The sequence below is a fragment of the Phocoena phocoena genome, chromosome 13 (assembly GCF_963924675.1).
Source record: "Phocoena phocoena chromosome 13, mPhoPho1.1, whole genome shotgun sequence".
In the NCBI taxonomy this organism is placed as follows: Eukaryota; Metazoa; Chordata; class Mammalia; order Artiodactyla; family Phocoenidae; genus Phocoena; species Phocoena phocoena.
Window position 1 is genome coordinate 83,648,355 of NC_089231.1, and position 20,303 is coordinate 83,668,657.

General features: G+C 53.7%; 1 protein-coding gene across 3 annotated transcripts; it reads right to left on the reverse strand.

The window, feature by feature from the left end:
* Positions 1–421: 421 nt before the first annotated feature.
* ABCB9 (ATP binding cassette subfamily B member 9) lies at positions 422–19,729 on the reverse strand. 3 transcript variants are annotated; one of them, XM_065889653.1, is made up of 11 exons: positions 19,129–19,729; positions 14,916–15,030; positions 14,206–14,336; positions 13,027–13,232; positions 10,669–10,866; positions 9,263–9,391; positions 6,926–7,114; positions 6,290–6,463; positions 4,028–4,187; positions 2,362–2,498; positions 422–682 (listed from the first exon to the last, which is right to left on the reverse strand). In XM_065889653.1, the coding sequence occupies exons 1-11, from the start codon at positions 19,727–19,729 to the stop codon at positions 422–424; spliced, it is 2,301 nt and encodes a 766-aa protein (XP_065745725.1). The 3 variants fall into 3 exon arrangements, with proteins under 3 accessions (XP_065745725.1, XP_065745726.1, XP_065745727.1); XM_065889654.1 differs by lacking the exon at positions 9,263–9,391; XM_065889655.1 differs by lacking the exon at positions 6,926–7,114.
* Positions 19,730–20,303: the final 574 nt, after the last annotated feature.

Genomic DNA, 20,303 nt, shown 5'->3' on the forward strand with positions numbered 1-20,303 from the left:
TCAGAAGTCTCTAGAACTTGCCCATCATTGCTCCCAATTAGAAAAATGTTTTTGAAATCTAGGAGATTGGGGCCCATCAGAACCAAGCAGTAAAAAACCTGGTTAAGATCTTGGTTTAAAAAGGTAGCTCTACCTTCACTTAGAAACCTTGGGAGACCAGCTGGAGAGACCAGTGGTGTCTCCACTGCCCAGACTGGAGGGGGTTGTTCATGGCAGCAGGGGGCTGGTGGTGGCCCGGGGAACAGGGTGGGAACCGGGGGTGAGACGCAGGAAGCGGGGACACGTGGGACAGGGCAGCTGGCCCTCCAGTGCCGTGGACCTGGGCTCGGAGGGCAGCGGGGGCGGCCGGGGGGCCCCCGTGGGCACATCTGCCAGGTGGGCACTGGAGCCTCTGCCCCACCAGGAGAGGCAGGGCCCACGGTCAGGCCTTGTGACCGCCATTGCCCGGCGGCTCCCTGAGGCCGGCTGTGCAGTCCGAGGTGGGCTCGAGCCCCAGCATCTGCCGCTGCACCAGCCTGGCGTAGAGGCCACCCTGGGCCAGCAGCTGCTGGTGTGTGCCCTGCTGCACCACGCGGCCCTTGTCCAGCACCACGATGAGGTGCGCCCGCTCCACCGTGCTCAGCCGGTGCGCGATGATGAGCACCGTGTGCTTCTGCAGGTTGCCGTGGATGGCCTGCTGGATCTGTGGAAACAGGAGGGCGCTGGCTCACACTGGCGTCTCCGCCGCCACCCACTGCCCCGCCCGGTCCCGGCTGGGATCCCAGATCCACCGCGTCCCATGGATGCTCAGCCTCTCTGAGGCTTCCTTACTTGTAAAGCAAGGGCTGGCACAGGACCTGCTTCCTGGCTTTTGTCCACGGGGGACGGAGCTCAGAGCCTGACACAGGGCAGCGCCCGGCGGATGACAGGGGGGCCCCTAACACGGTCGTCTTCTCGTCTTCCTGCTCCTTCCCCTAACCTTGGCCTTGGTTAACGGTCTCACCGTCAGCCCCGAAGCACACGCTGACAAAACCAGGCATCACCTGGTTCCTCATCCTTCCCTTATCACGTGTGACCCCATCCAAACTCTGCACTAAGACGGCCACACTCCAGGGGGCTTCTGCAGCTCAAGGCCTTGTTGCTAGGATGACCCCAGCCCCTAAATGCCCAGTGCTGCCAGGAGAATTGACTTCTAGACGTCACCTGATGGTGGGCCCCAGAGCTCCCTTTCTTAGAGCATTTACCAAAAAGGGCTTATAATTGTAAAACCTTCCCCTGTCCCCTGGAGATATATATGCAGATCTCCTAAAACTCAGGAATGTTTTTCTCTGGGACCTGAATGCCATCTCCTTGTAATCATGGGAAGGATAGGGCCCCTGTCTTCCAGTCTCAGTAGAGGACAACCACTGCTGGCCAGCAGTCATGGGGACGGATCACACTTGCACTGCCCAGCCCTTTGTGAGTTTCTCCTGGTCCCCCACTCTTGCGCCCTCCCTACACCCTCAATCTCTCTGTGAAAGGCTCCGTCACCACTGTCACCCCTGCACAGGAATGGGGCTCAGCTCTTCCCTACTGACAGCAGCTACTAATAAAATCTGTTTTCCCAGCTTTAACTAATGTCCAGCAGTGTTTCTCTTTGACAGTAGTGACCCTTCCCTCAATCTCTCGATCACATGACTGTTTCTTCTTTTGTTTTTTATTTTTGGCCGCACTGTGTGGCATCTGGGATCTTAGTTCCCCAACCAGGGATCGGACCCACGTCCCCAGCCCTGGAAGCGCGGAGTCTTAACTGCTGGGCCGCCAGGGAAGTCCCCACATGACTGTTCCATTTTCTACCTAGCACAGGCCCCAGGGTGAACTCATGATTATCCCCTTGTTATCTGTCTCCCCCTCTGGACTGGAAACACCTTGGGGGCAGGGGCCAATGTAACCCCTGGTGCCTAGAACAGCGCCTGGTGCCCGGGAGGCGCACATTAAATACCTGTGTAGTAAATGAACTGATCCATGGAGGGACTGAGGTAGCTGGTCCTCTTCAAATACACTATGGGGCCCTTCTTTCTTTACCAATGAAATGAGACTCAGGGGGTAAGAGACACGCGCAAGCCATGAGCTGCAGAGCGGAGCTCCTATCCACGTCCCACACCTCCTGACCCCTAACCCAATTCCATATAATTTCAACGCCTCGAGCCAGAGGCTGGGCCAGGGTGACCAGGCCCTGGGCCTCCTCTGCCCCCGCTCGCTCCCTGCCCTCAGCTCCGGGACAGCCCAGTCCAGGAAGCTGCTGGCCTGGGAGGGCCCCTGCAGCCATCTGCGGGGGGAGGGAGGGCTCTGGCCGCCTGGAGCTGCTACTGCCCCAGCATCACCCGTTACCCAGCGACTCACCAGGAACTCGCTCTCTGCATCCAGGGCGCTGGTGGCTTCGTCCAGGATGAGCACGGGTGGGTTCCGCACCAGAGCCCGGGCCATGGCCACCCGCTGCTTCTGGCCGCCCGACAGCTGGGCACCCTTCTCCCCCGTCTCTGCATGGCAGAGACACAGGGGCAAGTGAGCGGGAGGTGAGGTCGGTGGCCCTGGGGAGCAGCGAGCAACCCCCGCCTCCGCCTTTCCCTGCTGCCACAGGAGCTCTGCTCCCCAGGAAAAGGTGGGGTTACAAGGGCCACAGGCTGGAAACCTCATGAAAAGATGCTCTTCCTCCCTGTTCGTAAGAGGCATGCAAGTTACAACTATGTGCAATTGGTACCAAGATACCAACTTTTACCTATTAATCTGGCAAAAATCCACACGTTTGATAGCACACTGTGCTGGTGTGGCCGAGGGGAAAGGGCACTCCCTCCTCTCCCTGAGGTACCGCTGTGTCTATCCGGCTGTGCCGTACAAGTCTACAGAGCACAATTACAGAGGCACAACCCTTGGATCAGCAAACCCATCTCTGTGAATATTTCCTACAGATTCACCTTCTCACGCACGGTGACTCACAGCACTGTTATTGCCAAAAACAAAAAACAAAAAAAACCCAAAGAAACAAACCACCAAATGTCCATCAACAGGAAACAAGACATCAGTTATTTTTGAGTAAATTATTATAAAGCCACACAACAGAATACTATGCAGTAGTTCAAAAAAGAGCAGCTTTCTAGGTATCTATACGGACAGGTCACTTAAAAAAGCCGGGGGGCAGAATAGAATGTGCTGGATTTTTCTCTGTAAAAGGGTGGGAGGGAATAAAAATACATATTCATACTTGCATAAAGAAACTCCAAAACGACATGTAAGAAAATAATGAAAGATGTTTTGGTGGGGGCAGGGGGGACCTGGCAGTGAAGACCGGGATGAAATAAAACTTCGCGTTGGATATCGTTATGTCTATTTTTTTAGTTTTGAATTGTATGAATAGTCCCATTGCGAGAGTTAAAATTTTTAAATATGTTAAATAAAATCTATAAGGTAATATATTGTTCAACTTATTAAATTAGAATATTTACTAATATAAAATTAAGTCACTATAATTAATGAATATAATACATATATTATTTTTAAATAATAATATTTCAGGGACTTCCCTGGTGGTGCAGTGGTTAAGAATCCACCTGCCAATGCAGGGGACATGGGTTCGAGCCCTGGTCTGGGAAGATGCCACGTGCCGCGGAGCAACTAAGCCTGTGCGCCACAACTACTGAGCCTGCGCTCTAAAGCCCATGCTCTGCAACAAGAGAAGCCACTGCAATGAGAAGCCCCCGCTCGCCACACTAGAGAAAGCCTGTGCGCAGCAACGAAAACCCAATGTGGCCAAAAAATATAAATAAATTAATTTTAAAAAATAAAAGAAAAAAGTGTCTTTTTAAAAAAAATGACGTTTTGGAACTAAACAGAGGTGGTAGTTGTAAAGCATTGTGAATGTACTAAATGCTGCTGAATTGTTCACTTAAAATACAGTGGTTAAGTTTATGTTATGTGAGTTTCAGCTGGCAGAGGGCAGTGCATAACTCAGGGTTGCATCCCTGAGGGTGGACCTCCAGGCACGGTGGAGGTGATGCTCTGGGCTCTGTACCTGTATTGTAGCCATCCTGGAGTTCCATGATGAAGCCATGGGCATTTGCCTTCTGTGCGGCCTCCACCACCACCTCGAAGGGCACGGTGGGCAGGCCATAGGAGATGTTGTCTGTGATGGAGCGCGCGAACAGCACTGGCTCCTGGCTCACCAGGGAGATCTGCGGAGGAGGATGGATGGGCTGTGAGAGGCCTGGAACACGTCTATCCAGCTGTCACCAGGAGCCTCACGAGCCCTGGGCCCGAGTGACGCCGGGAGACTCGGGTCTGAAATCTGATCAGGGCCCGCGATCAGGGCCCGCGGCCAGCAGCTGCATTCAGCTGCCTCTTTTATTTCCGAACAGTAGGGTCCACTTTCTGCACAAGCTCTCAGCCTCCCCGACCAACAAACCGGGGCCCCGCTAAGCTTGCCGCTCTGGGCCCAGTCAAGCTCCCTGACCTCCAAGACGGAGCTTACTGGCTGCCCCTGACCTGGAAAGAAAGAGAGAAAGAGCGTGGAGTGTAACTCTGTGAGTCAGCCTGTCCCTGGCAGGAGGCAAGGGGGCACAGCAGACCCAGGCCACAAGGACCTCCCTGGCTGGTGCCCCCTCCCTGTAAGAGAACAACTGAAAGGAGCTACTGTCTCATGGTCTCACTTTTAGGAATTTGTATGTAGTTGGAGGATATCATTGCAACACTGTAAATAGCAAAAAAGGAAAAAGAAATACAAAACTAAACAATCTAATTCTCCATAAACAGAGCATGGGTTAAACGACTACGGTGCACCCATAGAATCAAGCCGTAGTATATGTCTCATATTTCTATTTTTGTTTAAAAAAAGCATATGTGCCTTTATATATAGGTACGTTTATATAAAGGTAGGAAACACGTTGGAAAGGATATTGACTAAACTGCCAATGCCGGTTCCCGACACGGAGTGGAATTCAAAAGGTGAGATGGAGTCACTCAGGTCTTTGTTATGAAATTCTCTGAATATATGGGAATATGGTTAGGTTGTTGAGTTTTACTGCTCTGGGTTTATAAAAATTAAAAATTTATAGAGAAGGTATTCACAAAAGAGGAAATCCAAATAACCAATAAACATATGAAAAGGGACTTAATATCTTTAGTCACCAGCAAATGCAAAAGACCTCTACACCGAACTACCTCTAAATACCAACTGGTACAGATTCAGGACTGGCAATATTAACAGTCTGAGAAGATTAAGTGTCTGAGTATGTTAACTATTGCAAAGCCTGAACAGCTCTTTCTAGGAGCCACTTCCAGAACTCTGGTGGGCGGCAGCCTGGTGGGGGTAAACCTGGGACCACTTCTCCACCATCTGTCCCTGGTTATATACACATAAGTGGGCAGATTTCACAACCTGTGGCCTCCACCAGCATCTACAACTCTCAGGCTCTCATATATCTTAATGTATGTAGACAACGTAAATCGTGTCTGCTTAATAGTCGGTGTTTCTTGTATAGTGTGCAGCCTGAACAACCGTCCAGGGCATCCCTGCTCTTATTGCCAGCAGAGGATCAGGTGTTGAGTCTACTTTTCTGAGAGTATTACTCAAAACTGTAAGGTCATGAATAGCCTCCTTTAAATACTGGAGATAACTTCAATGCAGAACCATCTGAACTCTCACCCACTGCTAGTGGGAATGTAATGTGTAAAAAAATAATAATAATAAAAAAGTAAACCACCTTAATGGCAGTAACTACTAAAGGTGAGGCTCTGGGAGAACCTACCCACCCATGGACACTGTGATATGGACTAAACTGTCCATATCGGTATTGCTGGTAATAGTAAAAAAACAGGAAACAACTGGAATATCCATCAAGAACAGAATGTATAAACGGACTGTCCCATGTTTACACAGTGGATTATCTTCCAGAAATGAAAATGAGTGAACTACAAACACAGCCTCAACCTGGAAACCTCACAAATAACACTGAGTGGAAGGAACAAGACACAAAGAATACACACGTTACGGTTCCAGCCAGACAGAGTTTAAAACTAGCAAAACACAGCTGCGCTGTTCGGGGAGGCATAGAGATGGGAACAAAAGAAAAGCACGGAAATGACGATCGTGAGCGTCAGGCAAGACGTTGCTTCTTGTGGGGAGAGCGCTGGAATGTTCCAATTCTTGAAATGGTGATAATTCTTTGAAATGTACGTGTGTCTTGAGCCCTCTTCCCCACACCTGTGTGCGTGCTCGCGGGAGAGAAGGTCGGACAAGGAAAGGGCGGAGGAGGGCAGCAAAGGCCCATGCACGTACCACTCGGTGCAAGTACTTGTGGTCATAGGCGCTGATAGGCTTCCCATCCAGCAGCACGCGACCCCCTTCCAGGGGGTAGAAGTTCTCCAGGATGTTGACGCAGGAGCTCTTGCCACTGCCCGACGGCCCCACGAGCGCTGTCACCTTTCCTGGGGACAGGCTGAAGGAGACATTCTGCAAGGAACACGCAGACACAGTGTGGGGCCCCTGGCTCATATGCTCTGGCCTCAGATGCAGGCGGGCACCCTTCCCAGCCTGCCCCACCGCTGGCCCCCAGAATGCTCTCCTTTCTAGGATTTGGCAGCACTTTTATACTTGTCTCGTTTGCCTGGAATGTTCTTTCTGCAGAGAGCCATCAGCTGGCTCCTGCTCCTTGTTTAGGTCTCATATCAAATGTCACCTCCTCCGAGAAGCCCTCCTTGACTGCTAATACCATCTCTGCAGACTATCCCTGACTTATTGCCTTCCTAGCACTTCTCCAAGAACCCTTTTGTTAATATGATCTGTCTTCAGTGTTCCTGGCCTTTCATGTTCCTGGCTGCACTGCCATGGCCTGGCCTGTAGGAGGTGCGCGAGAGATGGGATGAGGGAAAGGATGACTTCGGGGGGGGGGGGGGCGCTTGGGTCTTCTCTCACCTGCAAGACTTGGGTGTGGGGCCGAGTGCGGTAGGTGAAGGTCACGTTTTCGAAGTCCACCCGGCCCTCCAGGTGGTCAGGGGCCAAGTTCCCATCATGCACCATGGTTGGCTGCCGGTCAATGAACTCGAACACCTTCTCCGCGGCGCCCACTCCTTGCATCAGGCCGCTGTAGACGGAGCCCACGGACTGCGGGGGGAGTAGACACACATTCCTGACCCATCGACGCCCCGATCCTGGGACACCCCAGCCCCTGCCACAGTGCTAGAGAGCTGACGGGGGTGAGGAGAGAGCAAGCACACAGCAGCAGTTCTGGGGGCGGGGTGCCCACGGGAGGCTGCTGGAGCCCCACCTGCTAGTACAGCAGATCAAGACGACAATGAAGAAATGAGGACAGCAATAAAAAGTACTGGTGCCTTGTGTGTTATAGCTAAACCTCACCACCGTCCAGCAGAGTAGGTGTTACCACCCTCCAGAGGAGGAAACGGAAGCACAGAGAAGTTAAATGAACTAGGCAGAATGTGGCAGAACAGGAATCAGACCTTCCTCTTTCAGCTGTCACAGAATTTTCAAATTTCAATTTTAAAAATGGCCCTTGGGCTTCCCTGGTGGCGCAGTGGTTGAGAGTCCGCCTGCCGATGCAGGGGACACGGGTTCGTGCCCCTGTCCGGGAGGATCCCACATGCCGTGGAGCGGCTGGGCCCGTGAGCCATGGCCGCTGAGCCTGCGCGTCCGGAGCCTGTGCTCCGCAACGGGAGAGGCCACAACAGTGAGAGGCCCGCGTATCGCAAAAAAAAAAAAAAAAATGGCCCTTAATTTATACTATACATCTCCTTGGGTAAAAATATACACAAGTATAAGTGTGAATAATGACTCATTTTACTGAGTACTTATATATGTTAAGAGGTAGGTTCTATCATTATCTCCTTTCTGGTGATACGGAAACTGAGGCACAGAGAGCTCAAGTAACTTCCCCCAGGTCACACAGCCAGGAAGTGGCAGAGCCAGGATTCGAACCCAGGCACATCTGGCTCCCAAGTTCAGGCCCTTATGAGCTGTGACTGCGGGTCCTGGTTGATGAAATAGGGGTGATATTGGTACCATTGTCATGGTTCCGCGAAGCCAGTGCTCAGCACATAGTAAACCCCCAACACACCACAGCTATGGCTATTCTCATAATATCTGGATATAAGTATTCCTATTGAGATACAAGTGCTTATACAAGTGTATAAGTTGTCCTTCTTGCTTCATCCCAGAGGTGGCCCCGGTTATCCGAGTACCGTGTCTTTCGAGTCCTTTCTCTGTGCTTTTACAAACACATGCACATATGTAATTAAATCATTTTGAGATGGAAAAAAAACCCACAAATGGGATCAGACCATCCTTACGACTCGGGGATTAGCTTTCTCACTAACAGCATGTCTTAGGGGTCTTTCCATGCCAGTGCACACAGCTCTACCTCATTTTTGTGGCTGCTGCCTAGTTTTCATAGCACAGATGGACTGTTTCTAGAATACAGATGTACTGTGTTCACCCAATCGCTGGTTGACAGGCATTTAACTTTTCACCGTTATAAACAATGCCGCACCGAACATCCTGGGACACATGTCTTTGCCCACTAGTGTGGATATTTCTGAAGCACGGATTCCGAGACGCTGATTCAAATGACACTGCATGGATGACTGTAGCTAACGCAAAGTGCCATCTGCAGCAGATGCTAACCCACCCCTCCCCTGCCGCATCTTTGAGCTTTACCATTGCAGGACACAGAGGCTCAATCTTAATGCCGGAGGGCTTTGTGGGGGGAGGGAGGCAGACCAGAGGAGCACTCCGAGCGTCCTCCAGCAGTGACTGATGGCAGCTTCGGCACAAGCACCACGCCAGCTCCCTAGTCTCGGGACCTGCTGGTGGGGGCAGCCAAATTAAGACATAAAACCCACTCTGTTCTCTCTCCATGGAGCTACTCTTTAAAGTGGGTTAAAATAAAGTCAGACCATCTGCCTCTGAACTCGGTTCCCTTACAAACGTGGTGGGCAAGTCGTTTAACCACTCTGAGCCTCAGCTGCTTTTTCTGGGAAATGGGGACTGGAGTAGCACTGACCGTGCACAGTGTGCTCAGGAGAACCTTCTGAAATAACTGCTGTCGTTGCCACTTTGCTCCATAAATGGAGTTGCTGTCACTTGTACGTGTTACTCTCTTTATTAGTATTATTGGTATTGTCACGTTCTTTAGAAAGAAATACCACCTCCCGTGAACCCTGGAGCACCCCCATTTAGATCCCTCTCCCTTCCCTCTCCCTTCTCCCCAGGGCCCCCCTCCCCCCGCCGGCCCCTCACCTCCATACAATCTCCCAGGACAAACTCGTAGATAATGAAGGAGATGAGATTGCCGCTGGTCATCTGCCCTGAGATGACGAGGTGGCCCCCGTAGTAGAGGATACTGACCTGGACCACCAGCAGAGTGAGCTGGAGGGAAGAGGGAAAGGGGGATCTGAGTCATGGGGGCCTTGGCTCAGACCTTCCCCACAGCCCCTCTGTCCCCTGCCCTGCAGGGGAGGTGAGAGCAGCTGTGGGCGCCTCACTCACAGCCACAGACTGAAACTCCAGCCCACAGCAGGGATGGCCTCCCACAAGCTGGGGCCCTTCTGTCATTCATGCCCTCCCCGCCCCCGCCATGGAGTTTTTCCCTGCAAAGGCCCTCAGCTGGAACAGGCCATGAGCCTGGCTGGGAACAAGGCTTTCTTTGTAAGGCCCTGGCACACATACACAGCCCCCAAGCGCCTCAGCGAGGCCAAACTGGAGTTTTAGTCTTCTCCTTATTGGGAAGAGCATGGTTCAGAGAGGCTGAGTCCACTGGCTAAGGTCACACAGCAAGCCAGGCAAAGCAGACGAGGTCTGTGTTTCCATGAAGGAGGGGCTGTGTCCAGGGTGTGCTTGCCTCCAGTCCCCTCTGGTGTCTGGGGGAGTGGTCTGCGAGAGGAGTGGGACCTGCATACCCATGACAACCCACTGGGTCCCTATTTGCCCCTCCCCACCCCAAGCCAGCGATGCTGGGTCAGAACTAGATCAATGGCTGGGCCACAGTGCCTTTGCACACTCGGCAAGAGGCGCCCCTGCCGGTGGGCAGGTGAGCTGGATTTCAGGCCCTTCTTCTCCCTGGCTGGGCACTTTTGAGGGGTGGCCCACCCTGGGGGGACCCAGAAGGTCCTTATTCCCTGCTTTCCCTGTAGACCACCCTCTCTTTCCTCCCCCTAAATTCCAAACCCTCCTCATTCCTACCCCAGCTGTTCCCCAACAGCCCACCCCCAGATGTGGCCAGCACACATTGACAGGACCCAAGTTCTTCTTCTCCAGGAGGGGCTATAACTCACCCCCAGGGAGTGAGCTGGACACTCTAATGGGGGCATGTGTGTGGTTGTGACATAGGACCTGCAGGGAAGCCGGCCAAGGATGGCTCCCAGCTGGCCTCGGGGTGACTCCCCACCTTGGCAGGGATGCTTCCCTAGCTGGGAAAAGAAAGCTCCTACCCTGCCACCCCACGCCCAGGTGAGAGGGAGAGAGGAAGTGCCCTGCTTGAGGACATGCACTGAGAGGCTGAATTCCTTTCCAGAAAGATTCTCTGAGGACAAGCAGAAAGTTGGGACGAAGTCAAGTGTCACATCAGCATGCCTGGACCTGGGCTAATGTCCTGATCTAGGGGTCCCCCATCTTTGTGTGAGACCTGCCCGGGCCGGGGCACGTACCCCGCTGCCCCAGACGTAGTACATGTAGGCCGCAGCCTCCTTCCTGTTCAGCTTGTAGACCTGCTGCAGCTTCCGTGAGTACACCTCCGCCTCCTCCTCCTCGTTGGCAAAGCTCCGGACTGTCTTCATGGCGCTGATGGTCTCCTCAGCCGTGCTGCTGGCTCTGGCCAGGGCATTCTGGACCTCTTTGGAGAGCCTCTATGGGTGGGAGGCGCGACAAGAAGAGACCCCAAAACACACAGTCTCACCCTCTGCCTGAGCCTCTCTGGTGTTTTCTATCTTTAGCTGGTGCCAGCTCTGTGCAGGGAGTTCCAGGGACAAGGGGATAAGACCCAGCTTCCCTCCTCCCCCATTCCCTTCTAGCTTGATTTGCTGAACTCAGACTCCAGCTGGGCTCTTAGGGTGAGCTCCTGAGGCTCTAGCTCCTGAGGCATGGCAGGGCTGATCATGAAGTCATCTCCAGTATTCAGAGGAGGTTATGCGTGACCATACAGTTTTGGGTAATCCTCTCAGAAAAAGAAGTCTCAATACCTGATTCTGTGCTGGCATAAGAGCAGGGATGCCCTGGATGGTTGTTCAGGTTGTACACTACACAAGAAACACTAACTATTAAGGAGGCACCATTTACATCCAGCAACATATATTAAATTATGTGAGAGCCTGAGGGTTGGCACAGAGATTCCAGAACTCTTAGCCAAGTTCTAGATGGTGGTGGAGGCCACGAGCTACGAAATCTGCCCTCATCGTGTGCTTATAACTGGAGACGGATGGCTGAGAAGTGTGTGACCACCAGGCTGCTGTCCACAGAGTTCCAGAAGGCGCCCGGGGCCACGCTATTCAGGCTTTCAGTAACCACACCCAGAATCTCACACCAGCCGGGAGGGCTGCCCAGGAGGCTGAGACAGGCTCCTCCACAGGCATGTCCCATGACCTGCGAGTCATGCCCAGGCCATCGGAAGCATGCAGCACACTCAGGCATCCTGGGAGAAGCCAGCCTGTGCCTTGCGTCATGTCTGGCTGCGGGCGATGTGTGTGGCTTGTGGCGATGACTGTATCCTACACATTCGGGTACAGGTACGAGACCTAAACAGGGCTTCCTTGAGGTCCTGCCCGGTTGAACTTAAAGGTGGGGCCTGAGGTGTGTGCAGAGGCGGGGCTGGTGCAGGGAGCTCCAGGGTTTCCTGCCCCCTCTCAGGGGCGGGCAGGAAGGCAGGAAGGGTGGTGTGGAAGGGAAACAGCTCCAACTCCAACTCATATATTTACTTTTTCTACTCAGGGAGGAAAACAGTGAGGCCGGTGACCCAGAACTGCTGGGGAGAGGGCCCTCCTGGGTGGTGGGCTCTGCCACAGGTGACACATTGGATTGTGGGGAACGGATCCATCTGGGAGCTGGCCTCAGGTCACGGGCGCCAAGGGTTCCGACCAAACTGGGGACCCTGAGCTGATCACGTGTCCCAGCCCCTGCTCACAAGTGTCCCTGCCCCCGCAGGCCTGGAGCACTGAGGAGGGGCCGCCTACACTGTCTGAACCCAGCCTGGCTCCGTTAGGGCTCAGCGGCACCCACCATTGCAGGAAGCAGGAGGAAGGTGAGGCAGGGGCCTAGCTTACAGGCTGACCTTCTGACAGAGGCAGTGCCAAGAGGCGGCCTGAGGGGACTTCTGCCTGCCCATCACTGCATCGTGGGCGAGGGCCTCGCTCCCGGGGGCCTGAGCCCTCCCCCCCGACATAAACGTATAGAAAGAGAGCAAACTTTGCACTCAGAGTGAAAACCAAACTTGCTGCAAAGGCCGACACCATCTGGCCCCCGTCACCTCCCTGCTCTCCCCTCACTCCTGGCTCTGGCCTCACCGGCCTCTCTGAGGCTCTGCAAACACGCCAGGCACATTCCCACCTCAGGGCCTTTGCTCTGGCTGTACCCTCTGCTTGGAATGTGTTTCCCCGAGCCGTCCACCTCTTTACTCAAATGCCACCTTCTCAGAAAGATCTATTTAAAACTGGCAACCAGCCCCAATGCTCCCAATCCCTCTCTTCATTTTTCTCCTTAGCAGTTATGATCTTTTACTGTGTTATATATTTTCATTATTAGTGCCGTTGTTATTTATTGTCTGTTTCTCTTATTAGAATATAAGCCTCCTGAAGGCAGGGGCCCTGTCTGTTTCGTTGATATAAACCAGTGCCTGGGACACGGTAGGTGCTCAATAAATATTTATTGAATGAGTGAAATGAACCAGTGAATGAACGCAAATGCAGCCTTACGATGAGTCCTTCACTAGCCCCTGGTGGCCCCCTGAACCTGCCTAAGGGGTCCCTCAGGAGCTGCCAGGGCTCAGACCGCAGCGGGACCCAGGCAGGGCCTACCTTGTAGTACTTGCCGTAGATGTCAGACACCATCATGATGATGGGGAAGCCCATGAAGGTGACCAAGGAGAGCTGCCAGGAGAGGCTGAACATGAAGACCACCACGCCCGTGACCTTGACCGCGTTCCGCAGGAAGATGTTGATATTCTGGGAGACCAGGTCGCTGACCATGGTGGTGTCCGAGGTGAGGCGGGAGATGAGGTCCCCTGGAACACAGGCAGCTCAGGTCCCGCTGTGGCAATGGGGTCACTGTGGGCAGCGGCAGGGGACCCTCGGGGAGCTCAGACCTTCCCCACCTTCTGGGTGGGGTGGGGAGGGAAGGAGAGTGGACGCCCCTTGAGGGCTGTTCTGAGCCCAGACCTTGTCACCAGCATCTTGCTTCAGCGTCACACCTCCCAGAGCACAGAGGAGGCAGCTGAGGCTCGGGAGAGGGAAGAGGCTTGCTCAGCGCCACACAGCGTGGCCGTGACTGAGCCAGAGCTGAGCCCACGTCTCCTCCCTGTCACTGGCAGAGGGGCCACTCCCCTCTTCCCTCACAGAAATAACAATCTGGGCTGTGGAGGAGAGAGGAACAGAAAGCCCTTTACTGACTGCTGGATACTGGGCTAAGAGTTCCACAGCAATCCCACAGGGCAGCTACCGTTATTGTTCCCATCTTACAGAGGAGAAAACAGAGGCTCAGACAGGTGAGGTTAGTGACAGAGTTTGCACCCAGGCTGGTCTGCCTCAGAGATCTGGGGCAGATGCTGTAATGTCTTCCCTGCTTTGCCCTGGGCCAGATGCTGTAATGTCTTCCCTGCTCTGCCCTGCATGTCTGCCCTGCTCACTCCCATAGGAGCTGGGCCTCTCAGGCCACAGGCCTGGGTAGACCCTGCCCTTGTGCTTCCCACAAGCCAGTGGGAGGCGAGGCCTGGTTGCTGCAGGGACAGCAGGTGGCCTAGCGAGGGTCCTATAGTGGCCGCAGTTCACACCAAAACCTCAGCCGCAGGCCAGCTCCCCAGGGCTCAGGCAGGGCCGGAGGCCCAAGCCAGCCTCCCGGGGTGTCCCCATCCTGAACTGGATGGCAGGAAAAGCCATCAGGACTGAGACCATGGACGTGCCCACTTAAATCCTCAATGCAAGGCAAGCCCACCTGGCCGGGCCCAGCCCCAGGTCACCCGAGGCCCCAGGAGGACCAACCTGTGCGATTCTCGTCAAAGAAGCTCGTCTCCTGAGATACCAGCGAGCGGAAGAGACGGTTCCGAAGGCGAATGTTCAGTCTGGCAAATATGAGGGTAAAAATGCCGCCCCGAACACCTGCGGCAAATGAGCTAATTGCAGATAAGAGATGTTACATATAGCACGACGTCCTTTCGACAACCAACCGCCACCCCCCGCCACCCCCCCGCTGGCAGGCGTGGGCCCCTCGCAGGGCAGAGACCGGGTGGCACCCCGCCCTCGAGCCCACTCTCCGGAGCTGGCACCTCCACGGGGTTTCCCTGTTCCCAACAGGAGCTCCCAAGGTGAGGGCACAGAGGGGACTGCGTTTACTGTGGGTGAAGGGCCCAGCTCCACCAGCCAGACCCCTCTCCCTTCCAGAGGAGCACAGACAAGGCTGGTCCTTGTTTCCCACTTGGAAAACCGCGGGGGGTGGGAGGGTGCTGGTGAAAGGGGAACCCCGAGGACTGAAGCCATCTGTAGGGACAAAAGGGCGTTGCTCTAGGGTGTGGCTCAACCAAAGGGACAGAACTAAGCCAGTTGGGTTGTTAGTTACCACGGGGACCAGCTGAGGCACAGGCTCCCCGGGGGCATTTCCTGGGCCTCCCTGGCCCCTTCTCCTCTGGGGAGCTGGCCCTGCCCTCCTTCCCCGCAGCAGGCCTGGGCGGGTGGGGGAGGGCAGGGGCCGCTACCTGCCGATGGCCAGCGCACACATGACGGTGACGGCCGTGCTGAACTGCTCCATGCTCTTCTGAATGACGATGCCATCGATGGCCCGGCCCGTGTAGTAGGGGAGGAAGGTCTCTCCTGCGGAGACAGGGCGGGCTCAGGGGGCATCGGCACCCAGGGGAGCCTCTGTCCTTCCTCCTGAGCCTCTGGAAGCCCCCATACCACCCACAGTGCTGACTCCACCGTGGGGTTTTCTCTCTCGGCAAACTCCTGCTTCTCAACGGGGCAGGGGGTAGGGAAGGGGTCCCACACTGCTTAATGCTCTCTCTTTTCAGAGAACAGGAACATGGGAAATGTGAGTTACTTAATCTATACAGACTGGGTCGTGCTATCGTGAATAATGGCGACCAGGCATCGAGCACACAGAGACAAGGGGCTCCCGTGTGACAGTTCACCCCCTCTGCACGTGGACCCTGAAGTCGGCTCTGTTATCACCCATTTTACAGATGAGGAAAGTGGAGCTGAAAAGATGAGCTGACGATTGCTCATCCACACAGCTGGTGGCTGACAGACGCCAAAGTTCACTTCCTTCTTCTCTTTGGCCGAGGGTTCAGAGTCCAAATTCTAGACCCTCAGAGTATGTTGATATTCTGGTTCTGAGCAATGCTGTAAATTGCCACCCCGCCCCTCTTGATGGGGCACTTTACAGTTTGTCAGATAATTTCTTACCCATATTTCCTGCTATATCTTCACAACAATCCTGGGTGGACGTGGGGAGGGGGCCATTGGGCAGGGATGTCACCCCATTTCACATGGGAGTGGGAGACTCAGAGAGGCTGAGTAGTTCGCCCAAGGTCCCACAGCAATTAAGAGGAAGGGCCAGGACTCAAACCCAAATGAGCTTCCTATCTGGGGGCTCGTTCCTTGTGCCTTCCCTCCCAATAACCCAGAGTAAGTGCCCGCTCCCATCTTATGGAAATGATGGACACGGAAAAGAAGGTGGTCAGACCAGGCTGTGTCCCGTTTTCACTGCAGCTCTTTCAGCAGCCATAGCCTGGCTCAGGGCTGGGCACACAGGAGTCACTCAATAAAGGTCAGTGAATGAACCCTGGGCAGGTAGGGCAGGCCCTTCCCTGGTCAGCTCTGCAGGACTGGCTCAACCAGGACAGTGAGACCTTCTGTAGCGCTCTGGCGCCCTCTGCCGGTCTCAGCACAGGGACCACAGGGCGGCAGCCGAGAGGGCCTCTGTCTCCCCTGTGTCCTTGGCCAGATGGGGTCTCCAGGCACCCCTGTGAAGTTCTACCTCAGCTGAATCTCTGCCTCAGTTTACCTACAGGGAAGTAAAGGGCATCAGCGAGCTCTAGCAGCATTATGATTCCAGCAAGCACCAGTGATGATATTAACCACCATGGATGTTTATGGAGCCCTTGCTGGGTAGGTGCTGTGCTAAGCACGTATGCAAACTCTTTTGTCCAATCTGCCCAAGAACCAGGTGAAACTCTCTAGTCCATCAACAAATCCTGTGGCTCCACCTTCAAAATATTTCCAGAATTTTCTGCCTCTACTGCCCCACCCAGGTTGGTCAACCTCCTTTGGACTATCTCAGCAAACCCCTGGCTCCCCCTGCTGCCACCTTTATCCCCATCAGCCTGTTCTCCACTCAGCCGACAGCAGGAGCCTGTGAAACCCAAGGCAGATCATCTCATCCAGCATCAAAGTCAAAGGCCTTACAGTGGCTGACGGCACCCTGCACGACTGGGCCCTGCTACTGAGCTGCCTCACCTTCTTCTCTCCCCCCACTCCCTCTGCTCCAGCTGCGCTGGCCTCTCTGCTTTTCCTTTAACAATCAGGCACCTTTCTGCCTCAGGACATTTGCACAGGCTGTTCCCTTTGCCTGGAGCACTGTTACCCCAGATAGCTGCTCCCTCATCTCTTTCAAGTCTCAAATGCTTCCCAATAACCCCATAGGTGGTCTATTATCATTCTTCCCATTTTACAGATGAGGAAACTGAGGCTCAGTCATTTGCCCAAGGTTACTGTAGTTAGGTTGCCATGAAATCCATATCTCAACGGGAGATACTCACAGTGGGTGGTTTTTCTTTTAGATTATAAGGTTTCAGAAAAAGCTGAACCTACTGGATGCCTGCTGATGGAAGAATAATCGTTAATGATTGCAGTACCTAACTTTTATGAAGAAGTACCTAGTTTTGTCAGACACCGTGCTTCACCTCATTTAATTTTCACAATAACCTGAAGAAGCCCTCGTTGCAGTATGAGAAGCTGAAGCTTGGCCACGTTAAGTAAACTTGATTAAAATTACTGATGAAGTCGGGGGTCCTAATTTCAAGTCGAAGCCCATAACCTTGACATAATCCTGCAGGCTGGTGCAATCTGCTCGGCTGTATTTTAGGACATCTGTATTCCCTAAGCGCACACCAGCTGACAACAGCACCCTGGGAGGCAGGGGAAACGAGGCCGCGGGGGGCAACATCTGCCCACACAGGCAGGACGGTCATTCATTCATTCACTCAGTAAGTCTGATTCTGTGCCAGGTATCAGGGGCCCTGGATGAGTCAGACCTGGCCCCTGCCCGCGAGGGGCTCAAAGCCTGGAAGGGGAGAAAGGAGAGTGGACATGTGATTTTCATGTCACTGATGCTGTAATTAAGGGCCACGGTCGGCAGAATCTGAGTAGGCATCTCAGGAGCAGACATTTGGGCCTTGAAGCATGAGTAGGAGAAACTGTCTGGTTAAATGAAAAGGGGTCATCCCAACACTCACGGCCACTAAAGTTTACTGGGAGCTTTCTATGTGCCACGAGCTGTCCGAGGCGTCTTGCTCAGATTAACTCACTGAACCTCACAACTCCGCAACTGCTGACGCCCATTTTACAGATGAGGAGATGAGACTTAGAGAGGTTAAGTAACTTGCCTAAAATCACACAGCGGTTAAGGGGCCGGGACTGAGAGGATGGAGGATGGATGGTACAAGGAAATGGGCTCTGGGGTTCGCCTGTCCTCTTTGAGATCACTCTGGCTTTGTGGCTACTCCCAGACTCTGTCCCTGGGAGTTAAACATGTAACGACTCATAGCAGCTAACATTCCTGTACTCATCATGCCGTACCAAGCTCTGTACCTGTCCTTCTCCTTTCTGTCTTTTTTTTTTTTTTTGCGGTACGCGGGCCTCTCACTGCTGTGGCCTCTCCCGTTGCGGAGCACAGGCTCCGGACGTGCAGGCTCAGTGGCCATGGCTCACGGGCCCAGCCGCTCCGTGGCATGTGGGATCTTCCCGGACCGGGGCACAAACCCATGTCCCCTGCATCAGAAGGCGGACTCTCAACCACTGCACCACCAGGGAAGCTCCTCCTCTCTGTCTTTTTATTCAAACTTTACAATACCTTGGGATAAGGATGCTCCCAATCCCCATTTCACAGAAGGAGGAAATGAGTCTCTGAAAGGTTTGAGCACTTGCCCACGCACCCCCAGAACCCGTGGAGTTTCCACCCCGTGATGTCCCTTCCCACCCACGTTGCTGGAGTGTTGCTTTAAAACTGTTTGGACCAGATCCACAGTAACAGATACAATTTACGTCACCAACCAGGACACACACACAGGTGCACACAGGTAAAATAAAAGTCTCACGAAACAATACTTAATCTTACCATAGACTACACACCCTGATGGTTCTATTCTATTCTGCTTCATTACAAAAAATGCTTTGAAACTATAAATGCCATTTCTAGGAACTTATCCTACCGATATATGCACATTTATATGAAACATGTATGAACAAGAGAAAAAGACTCAAAACAACCCAAGAGTCCAACAACGGGAGACCGACTAAATAATCTATGGTACAGCCACACGGTGCAGTATTACACAGCCAAATAAAAGAATGAGATACGATTGGAAAAATGCCGGGATATATTGTTAAGTGAGAAAAGCAAGACACAGAATGGAGTGTAAGAGGTGGGGAGAGTGATGAGTACTTATTTGCTCGCAGCCGCATAAGGAAACGCTGGAAGCATATACAAGAAAGGAATAAAAGTGGTTTCCTGCCCACTTGGAAGCTTCCGGAACCTTTTTCTGTAGTTAGCCCTGGGCACCGGGGTCAGGGTAGTCAGGAGTAGAATTAGGAGTGAAACTCTCAGTGTTTACCTTTGCGTATCAATTTGATATCTGAACCACGTAAGTAAGATGTTAAAATGTGAGAGGAAAGAAGAGAGCCCTCACTTACCCAGTGCTGCCATGATGAGGAAGAAGGAGGCGGCCACGAGGAAGGCGATGTCGGGCTTGGTGTAGGACAGCAGCTTCTGCAGCGTGGCCCCGGAGGCCTGCTCAGGCGCGGGCCGGTCCTCCCCAGGGGGACCCTCGGCCTCGGCCCCTGCCCCCCGCTCGAGGGCCTTGGCGTCCGGCTGCACTGTGGACAGCAGCCACCAGAGCAGGAAGGACGCAGCAAGTGAGATGTAGGTCCACACAAAGAGGGCCCAGAACCACGGGTCCCGGACCGGCTTGCGTACCTCGGAGAAGAGCAGCAGCTTCACCATGGTGTAGATGCCCGCGAAGAGGCACACAAGGGCGATGACCGTCCATGAGGCCCGCAGCCGCCGGGGCCCCAGGGCGCTGTTCTTGGCCACGCCGATGGTGGCCCCCAGCAGCAGGCAGCTGCGGTACAGGCAGGCCGCCCAGAGGTCCAGCACCGAGTCAAAGATGTTGAAGTGCCGGATGTCCTCCAGGAGGCTGCGGTCCAGGTGGCTGAGGACATAGATGGCCGTGGTCATGCCGACATCCAAGCTCATGAAGGCCAGGGTCACCACCACTGCCTTCCACAGCTGCATCCTGCTGGCGGGTGGTGGGCAGGCACCGAGGGGCAGGCTCTAGCTCATGGGGGCAAGGCCATTGTCTGTGGGGTGAGGCCAGACCTGTAGGAACAACAGGGCAAGGGGTTCAGGTGTGCTACTTGCTGGCTGTGTGACCTTGGGCAAGTCACCTGACGTCTCTGCGCCTCAGATTCCTCATCTGTAAAATGGCAGTGACAAGAATACTGATTTCACAGAGGTATTGTGACGGCTCCACTCATTCAAGGAATATTTATTGAGCACCCTCTGTGGGCCAGACTCTGTTCTTTGCACTGGCGATTTAACAGTGAACAAAAATAACAAAGATCCCTGCTCTTGTGGGAGAGACAGATAATAAACAAAATAACTAAATGATACAGTATGTTAAGAGATAGGGCTGGGGTGTGAGGAATGAGGGGCCATGAGGGGCGGTGAGGGCAATTTTAAATAGTGGGCCAGGGCTTCCCTGGTGGCGCAGTGGTTAAGAATCTGCCTGCCAATGCAGGGGACATGAGTTTGAGCCCTGGTCCGGGAAGATCCCACATGCCGCGGAGTAACTAAGCCCATGTGCCAC